This window comes from Miscanthus floridulus, chromosome 9, assembly GCF_019320115.1.
Source record: "Miscanthus floridulus cultivar M001 chromosome 9, ASM1932011v1, whole genome shotgun sequence".
Lineage (NCBI taxonomy): Eukaryota > Viridiplantae > Streptophyta > Magnoliopsida > Poales > Poaceae > Miscanthus > Miscanthus floridulus.
Window position 1 is genome coordinate 81,934,128 of NC_089588.1, and position 17,416 is coordinate 81,951,543.

The window sequence follows — 17,416 nt, forward strand, 5'->3', positions numbered from 1 at the left end:
GCCAACTGGATTTCTGATGCTGATGAGCTGTATGCCACGAGTGGATATGTGTTTCTGCTTGCAGGTGGCGCTGTTTCCTAGAAGTCTTGCAAGCAGACTATCTTAACGAAGTCTACAATGAAAGCAGAACTCACTGCATTGGACACTGCTGGAGCTGAGGCCGAGTGGCTTTGTGATTTCCTGTTGGATTTACCGTTAGTTGAAAAACCAATACCGGCTATTTCAATGAACTGTGACAACCAGACTGTGATTACAAAGGTCAACAGTTCCAGGAATAACATGAAGTCCACAAGGCATGTTAAAAGAAGATTAAAGACTGTCAGAAAGTTGAAAACCTCCGGAGTTATAACGTTGGACTATGTTCACACGTCCAATAATCTGGCAGATCAATTCACTAAGGGACTGTCACGAAATGTGATAGAAAGTGCATCGAGAGAGATGGGTATGAGACCCACGTGAAGTCTACTGTAGTGGTAACCTGCTCTATGTGATCGGAGATCCCGTGAAGTAGAGTGGTGAAACAAGCTATAAGTAGATTGAGAGGAAAGTTCCCTATGAACCTATCTCTGATGCATATCTTTCTTTCTGTAAGGCAGGATGGTGTTTACCTTAATGTATTTCGAGAGTCTAATAAAGATGAGATGTTGTACTACAGAACATCTTTTGAGAAGTACACCTATATGAGTCAGACTGCTGGTCACAGTCTATGGGCCCTGGGTTATCCCTCAACACTCATGAAAGGCATAGAAGTGTGACTTATATGCTTCAAACAGCGGGGATGCTTGTTGCAACCTAGTACCAGCAAAGGACTTGAGTGAATCTCACCTCACACAAAACTATCAATTCAAGGCATAGTCCATTGTTCAGTTATGACTGAGTGAAACTCTTGTTCTAGATGGATGTTCAACTTAACAGTCTCCATCGAAACACTGGTATATCAAAGAATTGTGATTCTGGAACTATACAGTTATAAACCCTAGAGTTTGGTGGGGATTGTTGGATTTATTATGGGCTAGGCCCATTTGTATATCTAATAAATCAATAACTCTATGGCTTGTAATTGTGTGTATTATTATTTGTACCGGATTGGAAGTTAAAAGGACGTTGACTCAACTTAAATGATTGGAATGGATCCGTCTAATTTGAGAAGTTGAGAAACGGACAAGGGCGTGCCACACGCGCGCGCGCGCTGCCGCCGCCAGCCGGGCCGGGCCGGGCCGGGCCGGGGCGAGGCAGGTAGGCAGGCGTGGTGTGGTGTGTTATTTTTTAGCACCCACTCGACCTGAGTCTCTCGGTCTTCCCGGCGCATGCCTCCATGCCTCCGAGGCTTCTCGGCTTCCCTTGTTATTTTCTTCCAACTCCAATTAAAAAGAGAGAGCACATTCCAGAAACGAGTTCAGTTGTTCGATAGCTTTCCTCATCTCGTAACTCTGCGCGCACGGAGGAGCGAGAAGGCAGGTGCCTCCGAAGCCCTTGTCGTTCGGGACCTTGCACGGGGGATCGGCAATTAGGTTTTTGGGGAGCGTTTACGCGACTGCCCAAGAGTCTCTCCGTACATCGTCTTCTTCTCGATCACCGGCGTCTCCTTCCTCGAGTACAGCATGTCGACTTCGGAATCACGGACAGGAGGGTATGATCGTTTCATCTTCTCTCAGTTTGTTCCATATGTTCAGACTTGTCTTATGTCTGTTTCTGTCAAATTTATGCTCTACACATATGCTTTATTGTTACAGTCATGTTGCTTCATATGTACCCTTATGGTTGTTGCAAATATGAGATGTATATCATGTCAGTTTCTCTCTGTTATGATTTATGAATCAAGTTCACATGTTTCTGTTTTTCATATGTTTCACATGATACATGATCTAGCATGTATTTTCACCATGGATATAAACGATACCATGATTTTAATGATTAATATTTCTTTATATGTCATCATCATGCTGTTAAATTATGGAATTAAAATGACATGGAAATTACCTATTATTCTAACAATCCAGGCAGGATCGGAGGACATTACTAGTCTGGCTGCAGCATCAGGAGAAGCAACGAACTCTCCATCTCTGTCGTCAGGTTCGTTGGTGATGACACAGCAGCTAGGCTTGCCCTCATCCCTGTTACGCTTCCTTTCCGCGTGAAGCGCGGCGAGCTCAGCGGCAGAAATAGGCGCTGTCTTTCTCCGGCTTCTCGTTGGCGCAGAGAGCGGCGATCTCGCCGTCGTTTCGGACCAAGTACTCCTTGAGGTATTCCTCGAAGAAAGACAGCCGCGAATGTATGGCATGAGCCTTTGCCATCCTCATCCTTCCTCGAGAAGATCTAAGGTGAATGAAGTAAACATGAGGCAGCAGAAAGGTGGTAGTGGTAGAATGAAAACAACCAACAATTTGAATGCGTGCTACTGACTGCTGTAAGGAAACAAGGATAAATATTGATGAATGCGTACCTGGGACTGGGTGACACATTAGGCATGTTGGCGGTATTTTAGCCACGTCGAAGACGCAATGATCCAGTCCTCGCAGCCAAACCCTGGAATCGTACCTAGTCGGGTTCTCCGACATGCATCTGGCGGTCGTCCATCGCTGTCCTCGGTATCGTAGCCGGGGGCGGGCTAGCTACAATGAGGCCGGCGGGTCAATCAAAAGGACTAGGTTGTGATGCGTCAGCAGCGTCCGCACGTGAGCATCGGGAACAGTGTTACATTATGCAGGAATCGGAAATCAACTCCTTCCCCGCATCAAGAACACGTGGCATTCTTTTTTGCTTAATCTTTTCTCACTACTTTTTAACAAACCTTCCAAAACCTTTTTTTGTATTCTTTTTTTTATTTGGTATGGTTGGTGATACTTTTAGAATGTCGATTCTATATGGTGCGGTTTTATAACTTTATTGTAATCTTATTATTGAGTTGATTCTACGACTACAATAAGTAAAGTTTATCTAGAATTTGTGCTTGGATTTTTTTTAGAATTATTTGTGCTTGGAATGTTGACTGTATAACAACATTATGTTTGTGAGTAACTACGTGAAGTTACTTATAAAATAATCTTCACAATAAACACTACCCAATCATTAATGGAGGCGTCACAAAATTTGACCGCCTCGTAAAATACCTAAGGATATTCTGAGGTGGATATTTTATTTACGGAGGCGGTCACAAATGCCCGTTTCTCAAAATGGATTTACAGAGGCGGTCATAAATCACCTGCCTCCCAAAATCTATTAACAGAGGTGGGCCTCCTAACAGGTCTGAAAAATGCCCGAGGCCCAAAGAGACCCATAACACCTGTTATCTATGCTAGGTCATGTAACTCGTCTGCGCACGAGCTTGCTAGTTTGGGTATGAGTTGGGACCCGGGTCAGTTTTGTCTATGGACCGATCCCCTCTCTGATTTTGTAACTCGTTGGACTGCTCGCGATTTGGCTGAGCCTGAGTCTCATATTATAAGGCCATAGAGCCTGGTGAAGGATAAAAAAAATACATATATATAGAGAAGTTAGGGTTTGGAGTCTCCTCATCCTCTCCCTCAACTATATCTCTCTGTCTCTCATCTCCTAGCACTAGGCACGCGGTGCCTCTCTCTTCTCTCCCTATGCTCTCTTGGCGTCGATGGCGGGGGCCATGCGCGCCTGGTGGCGAGGGCTACTCGCACTCGGCGATGGAGAGGGCCGCGGATCCAACTGCGGGGGCCACGTGTCCTAGTGCCGGGGGCTGTGCGCCTCGGCTGGAGAGGTGGCCTGGTGGGAGAGGCACCTCGGCAGCGGTGCTTCGGTGGATTTGCGAGGACTAGGTGGCGGCGGCAGCTACAGATCTGAGAAGACGGTGGTGGCGTGAGTGGCTCCCAGGTGGCGGCGTGTCTTCTGGCGGTGGCGACGCATGCGACTCCTAGGTTTGGCAGCGGCGGCGTGCGCGGATGGAGCGGGCTCGGCCAGCGTGCCCCGAGAAGGGATCTCCATCGACGAGCCTAGTTTTTTATGTTTTTAAATCTACTAGCAAAGATGCCCGTGCGTTGCAACGGGAGAAGAAAAAAATAATATTATCTCTTGGCCAATAGACTTCAACTCAAACGATAATAGTTTGATTTAATATAATTCTAAAAGTTATTTCATTTGGGCAGAGTGAGTATAAGAAAGAGTCTCCTAAACAATAGTAGTAGTATTAGTAGTAGCAGCAGTAGTAGCAGAAACAATGTTGACCTATCACTTGTGATGTTGCACAAACCTTTTCCTTCTTTACCCCTGTCGTGTCCAGTAACTCATGTTGTTGTTGCCATTAACCATAGGCCACACCTACTTCTTCAGCATTTGATACGTCCGCAAGATGTCGCTGATCTTGTTCCATTTTTTAGCATCGGACAGATCCATCTAAATAGTATGGGTAGTGACGACGCCGAACTTCTCCATCTGCGCAGTATGGAGGAGTGGTGATGCGGGGAGACAGACAGCTCTACTCGGTATGGTGGAGCGGCAGCACCGGACTGCTCAATCTTTTATTTAGGGACCGTTTGATAGAGCTTGCAGCCACAAAAATAGCTCTAGCCGTGGCTTCTGTGGTGAACCAGATTCTCTAATGGAGCTGAACATGTTTGAAAAAAGCGTGTGATAAAACAGCTTTGCCTGCTGTTGAAGAGTGAAATATCCATATAGCCTTTTTTTTTCCTTTTTTTTTCCTTTTTCCTTTTCTTATTTTTCTTTTCATTCTCTCTCTACCTTATCCCTATATTCCCACCCCACAAAACTTCTCCACCTGAGTCGCGGACAGCGTCTTCTCCACGCACGGCAAATTTCTCCGTTCCTCACCACACCGGCCACCACTCCCTCCCGCGCCAGCCTCCGCGCCCCCGCCCGGCGGCCTCTCGTCCCCAGCGCAACGGCGACCGTGCCCCGGGGCCCGCGCGTCCCGACGGCAACGGCATCCCCGCAGCCACCACTACCGGAGACCGGCTCTTTGCCGAGTGCCAAGTGGTTTGCCGAGTGTTGTTTTTCGGGCACTTGGCAAAGACGCCTTTGCCGAGTGTTTTTTTTACACTCGGCAAAGAAGCTCTTTGCCGAGTGTTTTTTTTACACTCGGCAAAGAAGCTTCTTAGCCGAGTGTTTTTTTTGACACTCGGCAAAGCTCTTTGCCGAGTGTTTTTTTTGACACTCGGCAAAGAAGCTTTCAAAGCACATTTTAAAGCAGTAAATTAATTTAAATAAAAAAGTTTTCAACTACAAAGTTGTATAACTCATCAAGATGTACAATGTTTGTTTTGGTCTTTTCTTCATATGACAAAGTAAAAGTAAATTTGTTCACAAATCTAACATATCTCTCTTATAGTTTATGAAACTACAAGAGAGATATATAAGATTTGTGAACAATGTTAGAACGACTATGTCGGATGAACAGATGACTAAACAACCAAAATAAACTTTGTATATCTCAAAAAGTTATGAAACTTTGTAATTGGCAACTTTTTGATTTGAAATCATCTTGTCATGCAAAACTGTGTTTGAATTTCAAAATTTTAAAATTTGAATTTTTCAAACGACCTCGGATGGAAAAACAACCAAAATAAACTCTGTAGATCTCGAAAAGTTATGAAACATTGTAGTTGTCAACTTTTTGATTTGAAATCATCTTGTCATGCAAAACTGTGTTTGAATTTCAAAAATTTAAAATTCGAAGTTTTGAAACGACCTCGGATGGAAAAACAACCAAAATAAACTCTGTAGATCTCAAAAGGTTATGAAACATTGTAGTTGGCAACCTTTTGATTTGAAATCATCTTGTCATGCAAAACTGCGTTTGAATTTCAAAATTTTAAAATTTAAATTTTGTAAACGACCTCAGATGGAAAACTTCCTAAACTAAAAGTGTACTCGAAAAGTTATGAAACTTTGTAGTTTACAGTTTTTTTATTTGAATTCGTTTAGGGCCTCAAATAAGCAATTTACACTCGGTTTAGTATAATATGTTGGGAACTAAAACGGAATCCAGACACAAGTGACAGTGTGGTGTAGTGATAGAGGAGGTTCACGCGCAGGAGAGGTCGCGGGTTCGAAGGGTTCGAATCCCGCCGGCCGCGTTACTGCGAATTTTACGCGAAAAATGTCGGAGATGGGCGGGCACACTGGCCGGTGGGGGCCTCCACCGATTAAAATAAATCCAATTTTTTTTATTTTTTTTTCTTTTTTTCGGGTTTTTTTTCGGTTCCAACTTTACCGAGTGCCCGACAAAAAACACTCGGCAAAGACACCTTTGCCGACCCATTTTTTACCAAGTGTTCTTTGCCGAGTGCAGCACTCGGCAAAGCCTTTGCTGAGTGTAAATTGGGGTTTGCCGAGTGCCGCTGAATCCGGTAGTGCACGGCGGCTCGCGCTCTGGCGGCCACGGCGTCGTGGCAGTCACGTGCTCCAGCGGTCCCCTTCCTCGCCATCACGGCCGCACCCAACCTCCGTCTCGCCGTCGCGGTCGTACCCAAGCTTGTCGTCAGCTTCCGTTGATGGCTCCATTTATTGACCGGTTGTATTTGCTTTAAGGTGTGATTTCTGCTCAAATTATGATTTTATTGGTGACTTGTACTCGATTTGGAGAGTGACCGTGCTACTATTGAGCCTGCATAGACTAGATGCACACACACGCCATCAGCTGCATGTTGTGGGAACTGTGATGCTGTGAACAACCCGGCCGTCTGTCTGTCTAGCTTCAAGAGATGAGGTGGGTTGGAGGAGTGATCCCTACAGGTTTCCCATGAATGTTCGCATGCACACGTACGCTATCTCTTGGAGGCAGCTGCGTGTATGTGGGTGGGCGTACGTGTGGGTCACACCGCGTAGTGCACATGCGCCTGCAGACATCTTCGTTCGCGGTGGGCCTACTATCACAAACAACGCCTACTGTCACGCTAGAATGTACATACGTACGTACCAATATCTCACCAGTCTGTTCTTTTGGCTGTGGCTTATCATAAATGATCGTAAATTTCTAACCAAAACAGTATTTTTCTCTCACACAAATTAGTCAGTAGTATTTCTTCACGAGCCAGCAACGATATGAACCAGCCAACCGAACAGGCTTTAACGTTAGTTAGTTAGTTAGTTACTATAGGCTGAGCGCTGCAGGAGTACGTAGCCAAGCGAAGCCGCCATTCCAATCTATTTGGTCGCATTCTCGTCACTGACATTAGTCTAACCTTTTGGCCCGCAAGTCATGTCGTGACTTCCAACTCTATATCAGATTGGACTGGCATTTTAGAATTTCGAAATTTTGAATCTATCTGGAATTCGGAACGAGCTTTACTTTTTCTTTCAAGAATATACCATAGCATATATTTTATTAAGAGAAAAAAAAGAATTACACGACACAGCTACAAACGGATCCTCGTAGCGCAGGCTACAAACCACCAAAGACAGTGGTATAAATGACCTAAAACGAAACGAGCTTCACCAAATTCAATGATTTTATTTATTGGTGACCCAGAAGAGAGAGAGAGAAAAAAAAACAGAACAGAATTGAAAATCCTGGTTGTCTGGTTGAGAATCGAGATAGGAGGAAAGGACCCAAAGTTACTGCACAAGGAAGAAACTCCAGACTTTTTTTTTAAATTTTATTACAGAAGAAACTCCAGCTCCCTGAGGGCCGGCCGCACACGTGTCCCGCCCACCGCCTCCCGTGCTACCGCAGGCCGCAGCCCCGTCCGCGTCCGGCCGTCCCCGCACTCCTCCACACGCCACCACTCCGCGTCCGTCCCCAGCCGCACGAGCTCTCCGCGGGATCCCGGCCCTCCATTCCGCGTCGAGGCCGACACGACGGCCAGATCCCGCCCGCGCCGCCGCCAAGGCCAAGCCGCCTCTCCTCCGCCTAACAACGCCTCGCGACGCCTCGACGCGCACGAAACCGACGACGACCCAGTCTCCAGCCCCGCCGCGATGGCCATGGCCGTGATCCGCCTCGCGTGCCCCGCTGCCATGCGCCCGTCGTCGGCCGCCGCCGCGTCCCCGTCGCTACGGCCACGGCTGCGCCGCCTCCGCGTCGTGAGGTGCCGCGCCGGCGGGGAGGGAGGGAAGGAGGAGGGGGAGGGGGAGGCCGCCGAGGCGCCCGAGTCGCTCTTCGCCAGGGAGCTCCGGCGCCGCGGTATGGCGCCGGGGGCCGCCGCTACGCCGGCCGCGGGCGCTAATAAGGAGGCGGAGGAGGGGGCGCCGGAGGCCGGGACCAAGCGCCGGGTGGCGGCCGCCGAGTTCCAGCGCGGCGCCGCGGCGGACATCCAGCGGGAGCGGTCCATGGCGCTCAACAGCGAGGGCCTCGAGGTGCGCTTGCCGTCCCCCACTTTCCCTCTCTCTCTCTCTCGCGCGCGCCATTTTGATCGGCTTTTCCCGAGCTGGAAGATCAATTTTTTTGTAGCATGGCCAAGTTGAATGAGGCAAGAACTGGATATCGTGTTGTACTAGTAATTGAAAAATGGAAACGTGAGCGTTGTACTAGGAAGACAGCGCAACAATCACGTTTGTGAATACTGCATAGGAGACAAATTGGTCTTCAAAAATCTTCAATAATCCTAAGCTGGAAGCCTTGAAAAATGGTGATTGTTGCTCTGTCTTCCTAGTGCTAGTAGGTAGAGATGTACTGTTGTGAATAGGAGACAAATTGGGCTTCTTTGTGTGATTCTATTGGTACTTCTGCATCAACATCGCTTCTGGTTTGTAGGAAAAATTTGTCAATTTCCTGAGCATTAGTTTTATCCTTTTTGGTAGGTAAACATGAGCTGATGAGCAGTGCTTTTGGCATATGGTGTGTGTTAGAGCATCGTCGGAATTCCTGGGGCCTGATTAGTACAATTCTTTTATCAGTTCTGTGTTGATAGTTGAACCCATGCTCATGTATCCATGTAACCCATGCTCATGTATCCATGTTTATATCAGTTAGTCATGTTCAGAAGAATATTCACCTGTCAACTATCTATTCAGCAGTACTATATGATAATCAGATAATCAACAGCTGTTCTGTCTTCACCTTATCATTATTTACTGAAGATTTTTTGTCTAGTACCGGTTATCAGAGCAGTAACAATGTGATAATAAAATAACCAGTGACTTGCCTTTCCCTTGTAATTGTTTATTTCTTTTCACAGGGTCTTGTTCCTCGGGCAAAGTTACTACTATCACTTGGCAGTACCTTCTTTCTGGCATTTGGGCCCCTGATTCTTGTCACCGTTTCTCTTTTTGCTGGTTTATATGTGGTAAGCCCCTGCTAATCTCACCTCTCATGTGCCAAATGGTCGATATGTGCTCTGTTCTTAGTTTTCTTTCTGCTTGCATCCATTACCTGACTCCGAATCTGATTATTTGTTTTAGCATAATTGAACAAACTCTGTTAAAATGGATACAGATCTGTACAGTGAATGGTACAGTTGCAATGGCAGCACTGCATTTGACTATGTTGGAAAATATAGAAATCCAAACTCCGTTGTTTTCAACTACTGCTATTGAGTTGTCGTTTACTCATCTGGAATATGCATGCAGAGTAGCTTTATCTAGCTGACAGCTTCTACTGATCTTAGATGTTTGTATAGTTGAATGGACCATAGTGTCCGCATCGTTATTGACCTGGTTTCTCGTTGCAGTACTTTGGACCGAGTTTTGTACACGATGCGAGCAAGACACCGGTGTCGGTGCCACCATACATTGATCCATACGAGCTACTGGAGGACGAGAGGCTCAGCCGGCCCTCCCCAGATGTATTCTGAACCTGAACAGTGCAAGAACCAGTGCAGAAGTGATTAGAAGAAATAGTCATACATAGCGCAACATTCTCTTTTTTTACTAGACGTGTAGTTGTAAATACAACTATAGCTGTAGACTGTTATAATCAAAATCTTCAATTCGCAGTGTTCCATCCATTGATTTCACGTCAACCTCGGCGGCCATGCCTCATGTCGGAACAGACTGAAATCTTCCGAGCTCTGTCAGTGCCTTGTTTTTTAGCTGGTTCATAGTCTCATTCTGCTGTATCTCCTGCATGTTCCCACGAGTCGGGCACATAGAAGTGGATGAGGTGGGCGCCATAGTCCACTTAGTGTGCTTCTTTAAGATATATATTCTAAATGAGCTCAAAGTATATTTTGATTTTTTGTTTTTTCTATTTAAAAAGGTGTTAAAAACAGTTTGTTTTGGCTTCCAAACTTTTAAGTAAAAGAAATTTAAAAATGGGTTCTATAAATATATGGTTTAACAGGGGATTCCCCAAATTTGTTTAAAACGATTTGAGAGTTTTTAACGTAAAGGGTTTTGGAAGTGATCAAAATCCAATCTTAAGAAAAAGAAGAAAAAGAAAAGCTTCCTTTTTTTAGGCCGCCATTCTCCTTTCGGCCCAGTCCTTCTCTCTTTCTGGGCTGTACCCCTCTTTTTTTTTCTTACCACGCAAGCCCTTTTCCCTCGTGGGTTTGGCCCTAAACCCGAAACCCTTTTGTTCCGCCGCGCCTCCTTGCACTTGGGCCGGCCCGTTACCTCGGCCCAGCGGAAGATCCGTCCAGCACCAGAACCTTCTTCTTCCCTTGCCCTCGATCCGTGCGACTCCACGTCACAGAATAAATCGGGCGCCCCTGTTGTTTCCAAACCTCGCCTGCCGGCGCCGCCTCTGATCTCTCCGCCCACCGCTTCTCCGGCGTCCATAGCACGAGGATGATTCCGGCCGTATCCACCGCCAAGATTGATCCCATCGGGCTCGCCATCGTTCGCTGCAGCTGCAGCCATGGAGCCGCTCCACACACCTTGTCGTGCGCCTCTGCCGGAGATCGTCGTCAGGCCGTGCGCGCTGCCGTCTGGGCGCCATGGTCGGGCCTGCTCCCGTCACCACACGCCATCGTCACCAAGCCGCCCTGACCGCTCGATGGCCCACCGATGGCCAAGATTGACAGCTGACCGAAGTCAACATCACCGCTCGGCCGAGGAAGAGCCGGTCAGCGCCGGCGTGTCTGCAGAAAAGGTCCCTGCCTCTCTCGTTTCTCTGATTTTACATATGAAAATGTGCGTCTTGGTTGCTATGGGAAATCGCAAAAAAACGTATTTATCTTTTGCAAAAATGCTCCTGATACCTGTTTTTAATCATAACTTACCAGCTTTAAATCGGTTTTTGATGAAACTAACACTCACGAGTTCGTAACAACGTATAGTATAAATTTATCATGATTTAGTGTTGCTGCTGTTGATGTTTGTTGTGTGGTTTTATTTATTGTTTATTTGTTTGCATGTACCGATTATGTTCTCGTGTGGGTTCATCGTTCGTTACGCTTAGGCGGAGAGCAGTTCATGATCATCGAAGACCAAGCATTTGAATAGTTCTGAGTAGCAGCAGTTTGGAGAAAGGTTAGTGTCCCTGGTCCCTTGACCATATTCTTTATCTATACATACAGCTTAATTCACTTTTTATTCATACAAGTGTCTACTTTTGCATACTCACTAAGTTTCAAATTTTTCCTTTCGTGGGTTTACACATGGGTAGTAGTAGTCTTGCTTAGCTAGTTCAACCATGCTAATGACATACGCTCTGTAATTTTGACTAATGGTTTATACAACACTTGGTAATAAAATGCTAGCTTTTTAGCAACGTGGCATCTAGGGTCTGTGCGTTGGGTTTCTTTACCTATTCGTGGTCGTGGACCATCCATCTAGGACATACAAACATAAAGGGTGTAGCCACAAGTACCCTGCTAATGGATTGGGCTGGAATGGGTTAAGCAGTTTGGATTGTGGTCGGATGGCTCTAGGTTGGGAGCAATAGTTTTCACGTGCGTCTTGGGCATGATAGATTTGGGGGTACGGGGTAATGGATTGGGCTGGTTTGGTTGGAATCACAACTTTTGAGGTTCAAAACAGTTCCCAACCCATGCTTAGATAATAAATGTTGGAATCCTCGGTACAATTTTCTTGGTGTACAGTGGTTGGGACGTCTCAGCGAGAACTCGATGGCAACATTTGAGTGTTGGGCCAGAATGCAGCCTAGATTCGGTAGTTTTTTCTATAAACATTTCCTTTTCAGAAGATATTCACCATACTAATTTGTGAAAAATAGTGAAGCAGAAAGCAACAACATTGCTTCGAATAATTTGATCATTATATAAATTAAATCAAGCAACCAAACTCGTGGTAGAAATATTAAATAGTCTAGATACTTTGATTATTACAAACTAAATGCAGCAACCAAATACGTAGGCAACATTGCGCAGTCTACATATTTTGAATCTTTCTAACCAATGAAAAGCCACAAAGTGACACTTATTGAACTAAATTCATGTCCTTCATATATTGAAAGTGCATGTCAAAAACGTGTAAATAATCTCAATATTATTTATTTCTCTAAATCGGTGAGTAGGCATCATGGCTTCTCCATGAGACAACACAGCGTCATGGGCAAATTCTTCAAATTGGTGACGTTCGGCTTCATCAACAAGCAGACGATTACGTTGGCCTATAAACAAAAAACTTTTGGATTAGTGCTATATCTGAGAAATTAAATCAATGAATTATTCCAAAAGAACTTCACCTTGAAATGCATACGGCTGATTACAAATACGAATAGGACATAATACCATTTGTTTGAATTTAGTAGTGGTCACTCCACCTATCATGCATGAGCAAAAAAATGTAATAACTGAAACTTTAATTAATCAAGAGATATGAGGACATCGGTAATGCAGTACCTCTCCTTTTATTCATTTGTACATGGAGGACAGCTAAAGTGCGCAACTCTGATGCCGCTTGCCGCCATTCCCATATGTGACGCAATAGGTGTGGTTCCTTGACGTTTGTTATGATGCACTTGTACCTACAAGTTACAAAATTGATTCGCATCGATCAATGATAAAATTTTTAATCTAATATCTCTCACAACTAAACAAATACCTTTCATTCATCACCACCACATGTCTCTACGGACGCATCTGGAAGTCATCCCTTTCTTGGATATCAGACACATACACAACCATACCAATGACATCTACAAACACAAATGATATGTATTGATGGAATAGGAGCATGAATAGTTAACTACATGATTTTAAATATAGGCGTATGAGATATACCTGCAAAAATGGACTCATCCTGATCATATACATCCTCGATTTCCAAAAAGGTATGAGGACACTGAGTAATCCAGATAGTTCTCTGTGGTGCATTAACCATAGTTTGTGGAGATAGAACGACATAGTCGTCAGCACATAAACAGAAATGTAGCACAAGCGATCAACATAAGTAGGCGCGAAGCCAATTCTCATGAAGTCATAAGCTATTCTCATGAAGACATAAGTAGGCGCGAAGCCAATCCGCATACGACCGGGGCGCATCGCCAGCCCCCATCCACTTCCCTCCCAACAATTTCAAGCACTCTTTGACTCTCTTTTCAAAGTCCTTTTCATCTTTCCCTCGCGGTACTTATTCGCTATCAGTCTCTCGCCTGTATTTAGCCTTGGACAGAGTTTACCACCCAATTTGGGCTGCATTCCCAAACAACCCGACTCATTGACGGCGCCTCGTGGTGCGGCAGGGTCTAGGCCGGACGGGGCTCTCACCCTCCCAGGTGTCCCTTTCTAGGGAACTTGGGCCCGGTCCGTCGCTGAGGACGCCTCTCCAGACTACAATTCGGGTGATGAGGCCACCCGATTCTCAAGTTGGGCTAGTCCCGGTTCGCTCGTCGTTACTAGGGGAATCCTTGTAAGTTTCTTCTCCTCCGATTATTTATATGCTTAAACTCAGCGGGTAGTCCCGACTGACCTGGGGTCGCGGTCCGAGCGACGATGCGCTGCGGTGATCCATGGGTCCTTAGGGCTGATGCGCCAGCCGATAGCCGGGGCACTACACCGAGAACAACGGAGTGTCTCCCACCACGTGCTGTGCCCGACACGATTCACCGGTAGCCCCAACTTTGGCCCACCACGCCCTACGGTGCGGGGGACCAAACACCAGTCCCTCCCCCTTGGGTGGGTTGGGAGTGTCTTTTGGCGTGACACCCAGGCAGACGTGCCCTCGGCCAGAAGGCCTCGGGCGCAACTTGCGTTCAAAAACTCGATGGTTCGCGGGATTCTGCAATTCACACCAGGTATCGCATTTTGCTACGTTCTTCATCAATGCGAGAGCCAAGATATCCATTGTCGAGAGTCATGTGGATTAAGATATCATCGCTGCGTGGGGAGCAGAAGGCAGGCCGATCGCTCCGCCGAGCAAGGCAATATAAGTGTTCCTTGACGCCTAAGGCGCCGTGGGTTCTGTTATGGCCCCTCCGCCCCGGGACGGAGCTCGGGGACCTAATGCCGAGCCGAAGCTCGGCGGCACGAGGGACTCGTTCGTGGTCTATTTTGTTTAAGGGTCACAACAATGATCCTTCCATAGATTCACCTACGGAAATCTTGTTACGACTTTTCCTTCCTCTAAATGATAAGGTTCAATGGACTTCTCGCGACGTTAGGGGCGGTGACCCGCCTCCGTCCCCGCTATCCGAACACTTCACCGGACCATTCAATCGGTAGGAGCGACGGATTGTGTGTACAAAGGGCAGGGATGTAGTCAACGCGAGCTGATGACTCGCGCTTACGAGGCATTCCTCATTGAAGACCAACAATTGCAATGATCTATCCCCATCATGATGAAATTTCCCAAGATTACCCAGGCCTATCGGCCAAGGCTATATACTCGTTGAATACATCAGTGTAGCGCGCGTGCGGCCTAGAACATCTAAGGGCATCACAGACCTGTTATTGCCTCAAACTTCCATGGCCTAAACGACCATAGTCCCTCTAAGAAGCTAGCTACGGAGGGATGGCTGCGCATAGCTAGTTAGCAGGCTGAGGTCTTGTTCGTTAATGGAATTAACCAGACAAATCGCTCCACCAACTAAGAATGGCCATGCACCACCACCCATAGAATCAAGAAAGAGCTCTCAGTCTTTCAATCCTTGCTATGTCTGGACCTGGTAAGTTTCCCCGTGTTGAGTCAAATTAAGACGTAGGCTCTACGCCTGGTGATGCCCTTCCATCAATTCTTTTAAGTTTCAGCCTTGCGACCATACTCCCCCTAGAACCCAAAGACTTTGATTTCTCATAAGGTGCCGGTGGAGTCCTATAAGCAACATCCACCGATCCCTGGTCGGCATCGTTTATGGTTGAGACTAGGACGGTATCTGATCGTCTTCGGGCCCCCAACTTTTGTTCTTGATTAATGAAAACATCCTTGGCAAATGCTTTCGCAGTTGTTCGTCTTTCATAAATCCAAGAATTTCACCTCTGACTATGAAATACGATGCCCCTGACTGTCCCTATAAATCATTACTCCGATCCCGAAGGCCAACATAATAGGACCGGAATCCTATAATGTTATCCCATGCTAATGTATCTAGAGCGATGGCTTGTTTTGAGCACTCTAATTTCTTCAAAGTAACAGCGCCGGAGGCACGACCCGGCCAATTAAGTCTAGGAGCGCATCGCTGGCAGAAGGGTCGAGTAGGTCAGTTCTCGCCGTGAAGCGGACCAGCCGACCCGGCCCAAGGTCCAACTATGAGCTTTTTAACTTCAACAACTTAAATATACGCTATTGGAGCTGGAATTACCGCGGCTGCTGGCACCAGACTTGCCCTCAATGGATCCTCGTTAAGGGATTTAGATTGTACTCATTCCAATTACCAGACACTAACGCGCCCGGTATTGTTATTTATTGTCACTACCTCCCCATATCAGGATTGAGTAATTTGCGCGCCTGCAGACATCCTTGGATGTGGTAGCCGTTTCTCAGGCGCCCTCTCTGGAATCGAACCCTAATTCTCCATCACCCATCACCACCATGGTAGGCCCCTATCCTACCATCCAAAGTTGATAGGGCAGAAATTTGAAAGATGCGTCACCGGCACGAGGGCCGTGCGATCCGTCAAGTTATCATGAATCATCGGATCAGCGAGCAGAGCCCGCGTCAGCCTTTTATCTAATAAATGTGCCCCTCCCAGAAGTTGGGGTTTGTTGCACGTATTAGCTCTAGAATTACTACAGTTATCCGAGTAGCACGTACCATCAAACAAACTATAACTAATTTAATGAGCCATTCATAGTTTCACAGTTCGAATTAGTTCATACTTGTACATGCATGGCTTAATCTTTGAGACAAGCATATGACTACTGGTAGGATCAACTAGGTAGCACGTCCTCATTGACGAACCAGCGCCAGCCTCCACACGAGGCATCGGCCGGGGGCTGGATGTCGTTGTTTCCAAACAGATTGAATGTTTAGGCACGGGAGCCTGATGCCCTCTGGCCTTCAGCATCAGCCACATCCGCGACCAAGAGCGCAAGCGAGGTGTCCTTGGTGGTGCCGACCTGGGCGGACGGCAGCACGAGGCAATGCCACAAGTGCCGTGTAGCCGACTGTCGACAGAATATGCTCGGCAGTCCACCGAGGGATATCCCGCGATGGTAGATTTGTCGGTGGGGGTGTGCGTAATCAGGAACCGAATGGTGACACAAGGCGCAGAGACAACGATTTAGACATTTTCAGGCCGTCTGATCGACGTAATACCCTACGTCCTATGTCTTTGGTGTATTGTATTGAATACATGATGTCGAGTAGAGGGCCCCTGCCTCTCCTTATATACTCTGGAGGGGTAGGGTTACAAGTAAAATAGCATATTTGGTACTATACAATGTCTTGCGGTGTACGCCGAGCAGCGCCGTGCATGCCTTGATCTTGTGGGCTAGGCCACCCCTGGGGACGCAGCCCATGTCTTGTCTTGAGGATACCGGGGGCCATACCCCCCACACCGACGAGCCACACCCAGAGGATGTGCTCGACGTAAACAACATGTAACGAACGCAACTTCCCATGCAACAGGTAGCAGCACGCAAGCACTTGTCAATGCAGCAGGCAAAACGTGCCCGCACGAATGAAAGGACACTAGCGCCGGGAGTCGGCCGCACATCGGCGGGGGCCCTCCAAGCAGTCATAGGTCTAAAACAACTCATGTGCCAGTGTAGCCATGACGGTTAAGCCATCCAAAGCATCCCTCTGCGCTAGGCACGGTGAGTCTGCTTACGAGGACAGCAACTGAAGGTCCACAGAGCGCGAGAGATACCGAAACTTATCCAACAACGGGCCAAAACTGTACAACCAAAACTGTTCCAACAACACGCTATCCACCCATGGCGACCAGCTGCCCGTAGAAGCAGGCTGCCAGTCGACGAGGGAGACCGCGAGTCACCAAAACTTTTCTAGCAACACGTTGGCCACCAACAGCAGCCAGCTTCCCACAGAAGCAGGCCAACACTAGCTGCCGGCCGCCCAGGGAGGCCGCGCATCACTAAAACTGTTCCAACAACAAGCTAGGCACCCACGGTAGCCAGCTGCCCGCAGCAGCCCATAGAAGCAGGCCACCGCAGGCTGTCGGTGACAAGGGAGGCCGCGAGTCATCGAA

The 17,416-nt window shown here is 47.1% G+C and overlaps 1 protein-coding gene, 1 long non-coding RNA gene and 1 other non-coding gene across 4 annotated transcripts in view; 2 read left to right on the top strand and 1 right to left on the bottom strand.

Annotated features, from left to right (window-relative positions):
• Window positions 1-7,679: 7,679 nt before the first annotated feature.
• Window positions 7,680-9,866, top strand: LOC136482265 (uncharacterized). The gene is made up of 3 exons (XM_066479490.1): window positions 7,680-8,283; window positions 9,105-9,212; window positions 9,597-9,866. The coding sequence occupies exons 1-3, from the start codon at window positions 7,906-7,908 to the stop codon at window positions 9,717-9,719; spliced, it is 609 nt and encodes a 202-aa protein (XP_066335587.1). The 5' UTR covers window positions 7,680-7,905; the 3' UTR covers window positions 9,720-9,866.
• Window positions 9,867-10,537: 671 nt separating this feature from the next.
• Window positions 10,538-17,416, top strand: part of LOC136482266 (uncharacterized) — an 11,977-nt gene continuing 5,098 nt past the window's right edge. For both annotated transcript variants that reach the window (XR_010765023.1, XR_010765022.1), the window contains exons 1-2: window positions 10,538-10,957; window positions 11,267-11,337. This is a non-coding gene — a long non-coding RNA (uncharacterized lncRNA). The remainder of the gene's footprint in view (window positions 10,958-11,266; window positions 11,338-17,416) is intronic.
• Window positions 13,971-14,126, bottom strand: LOC136484419 (5.8S ribosomal RNA). The gene has a single exon (XR_010765941.1). It is a non-coding gene; the product is annotated as a 5.8S ribosomal RNA (ribosomal RNA).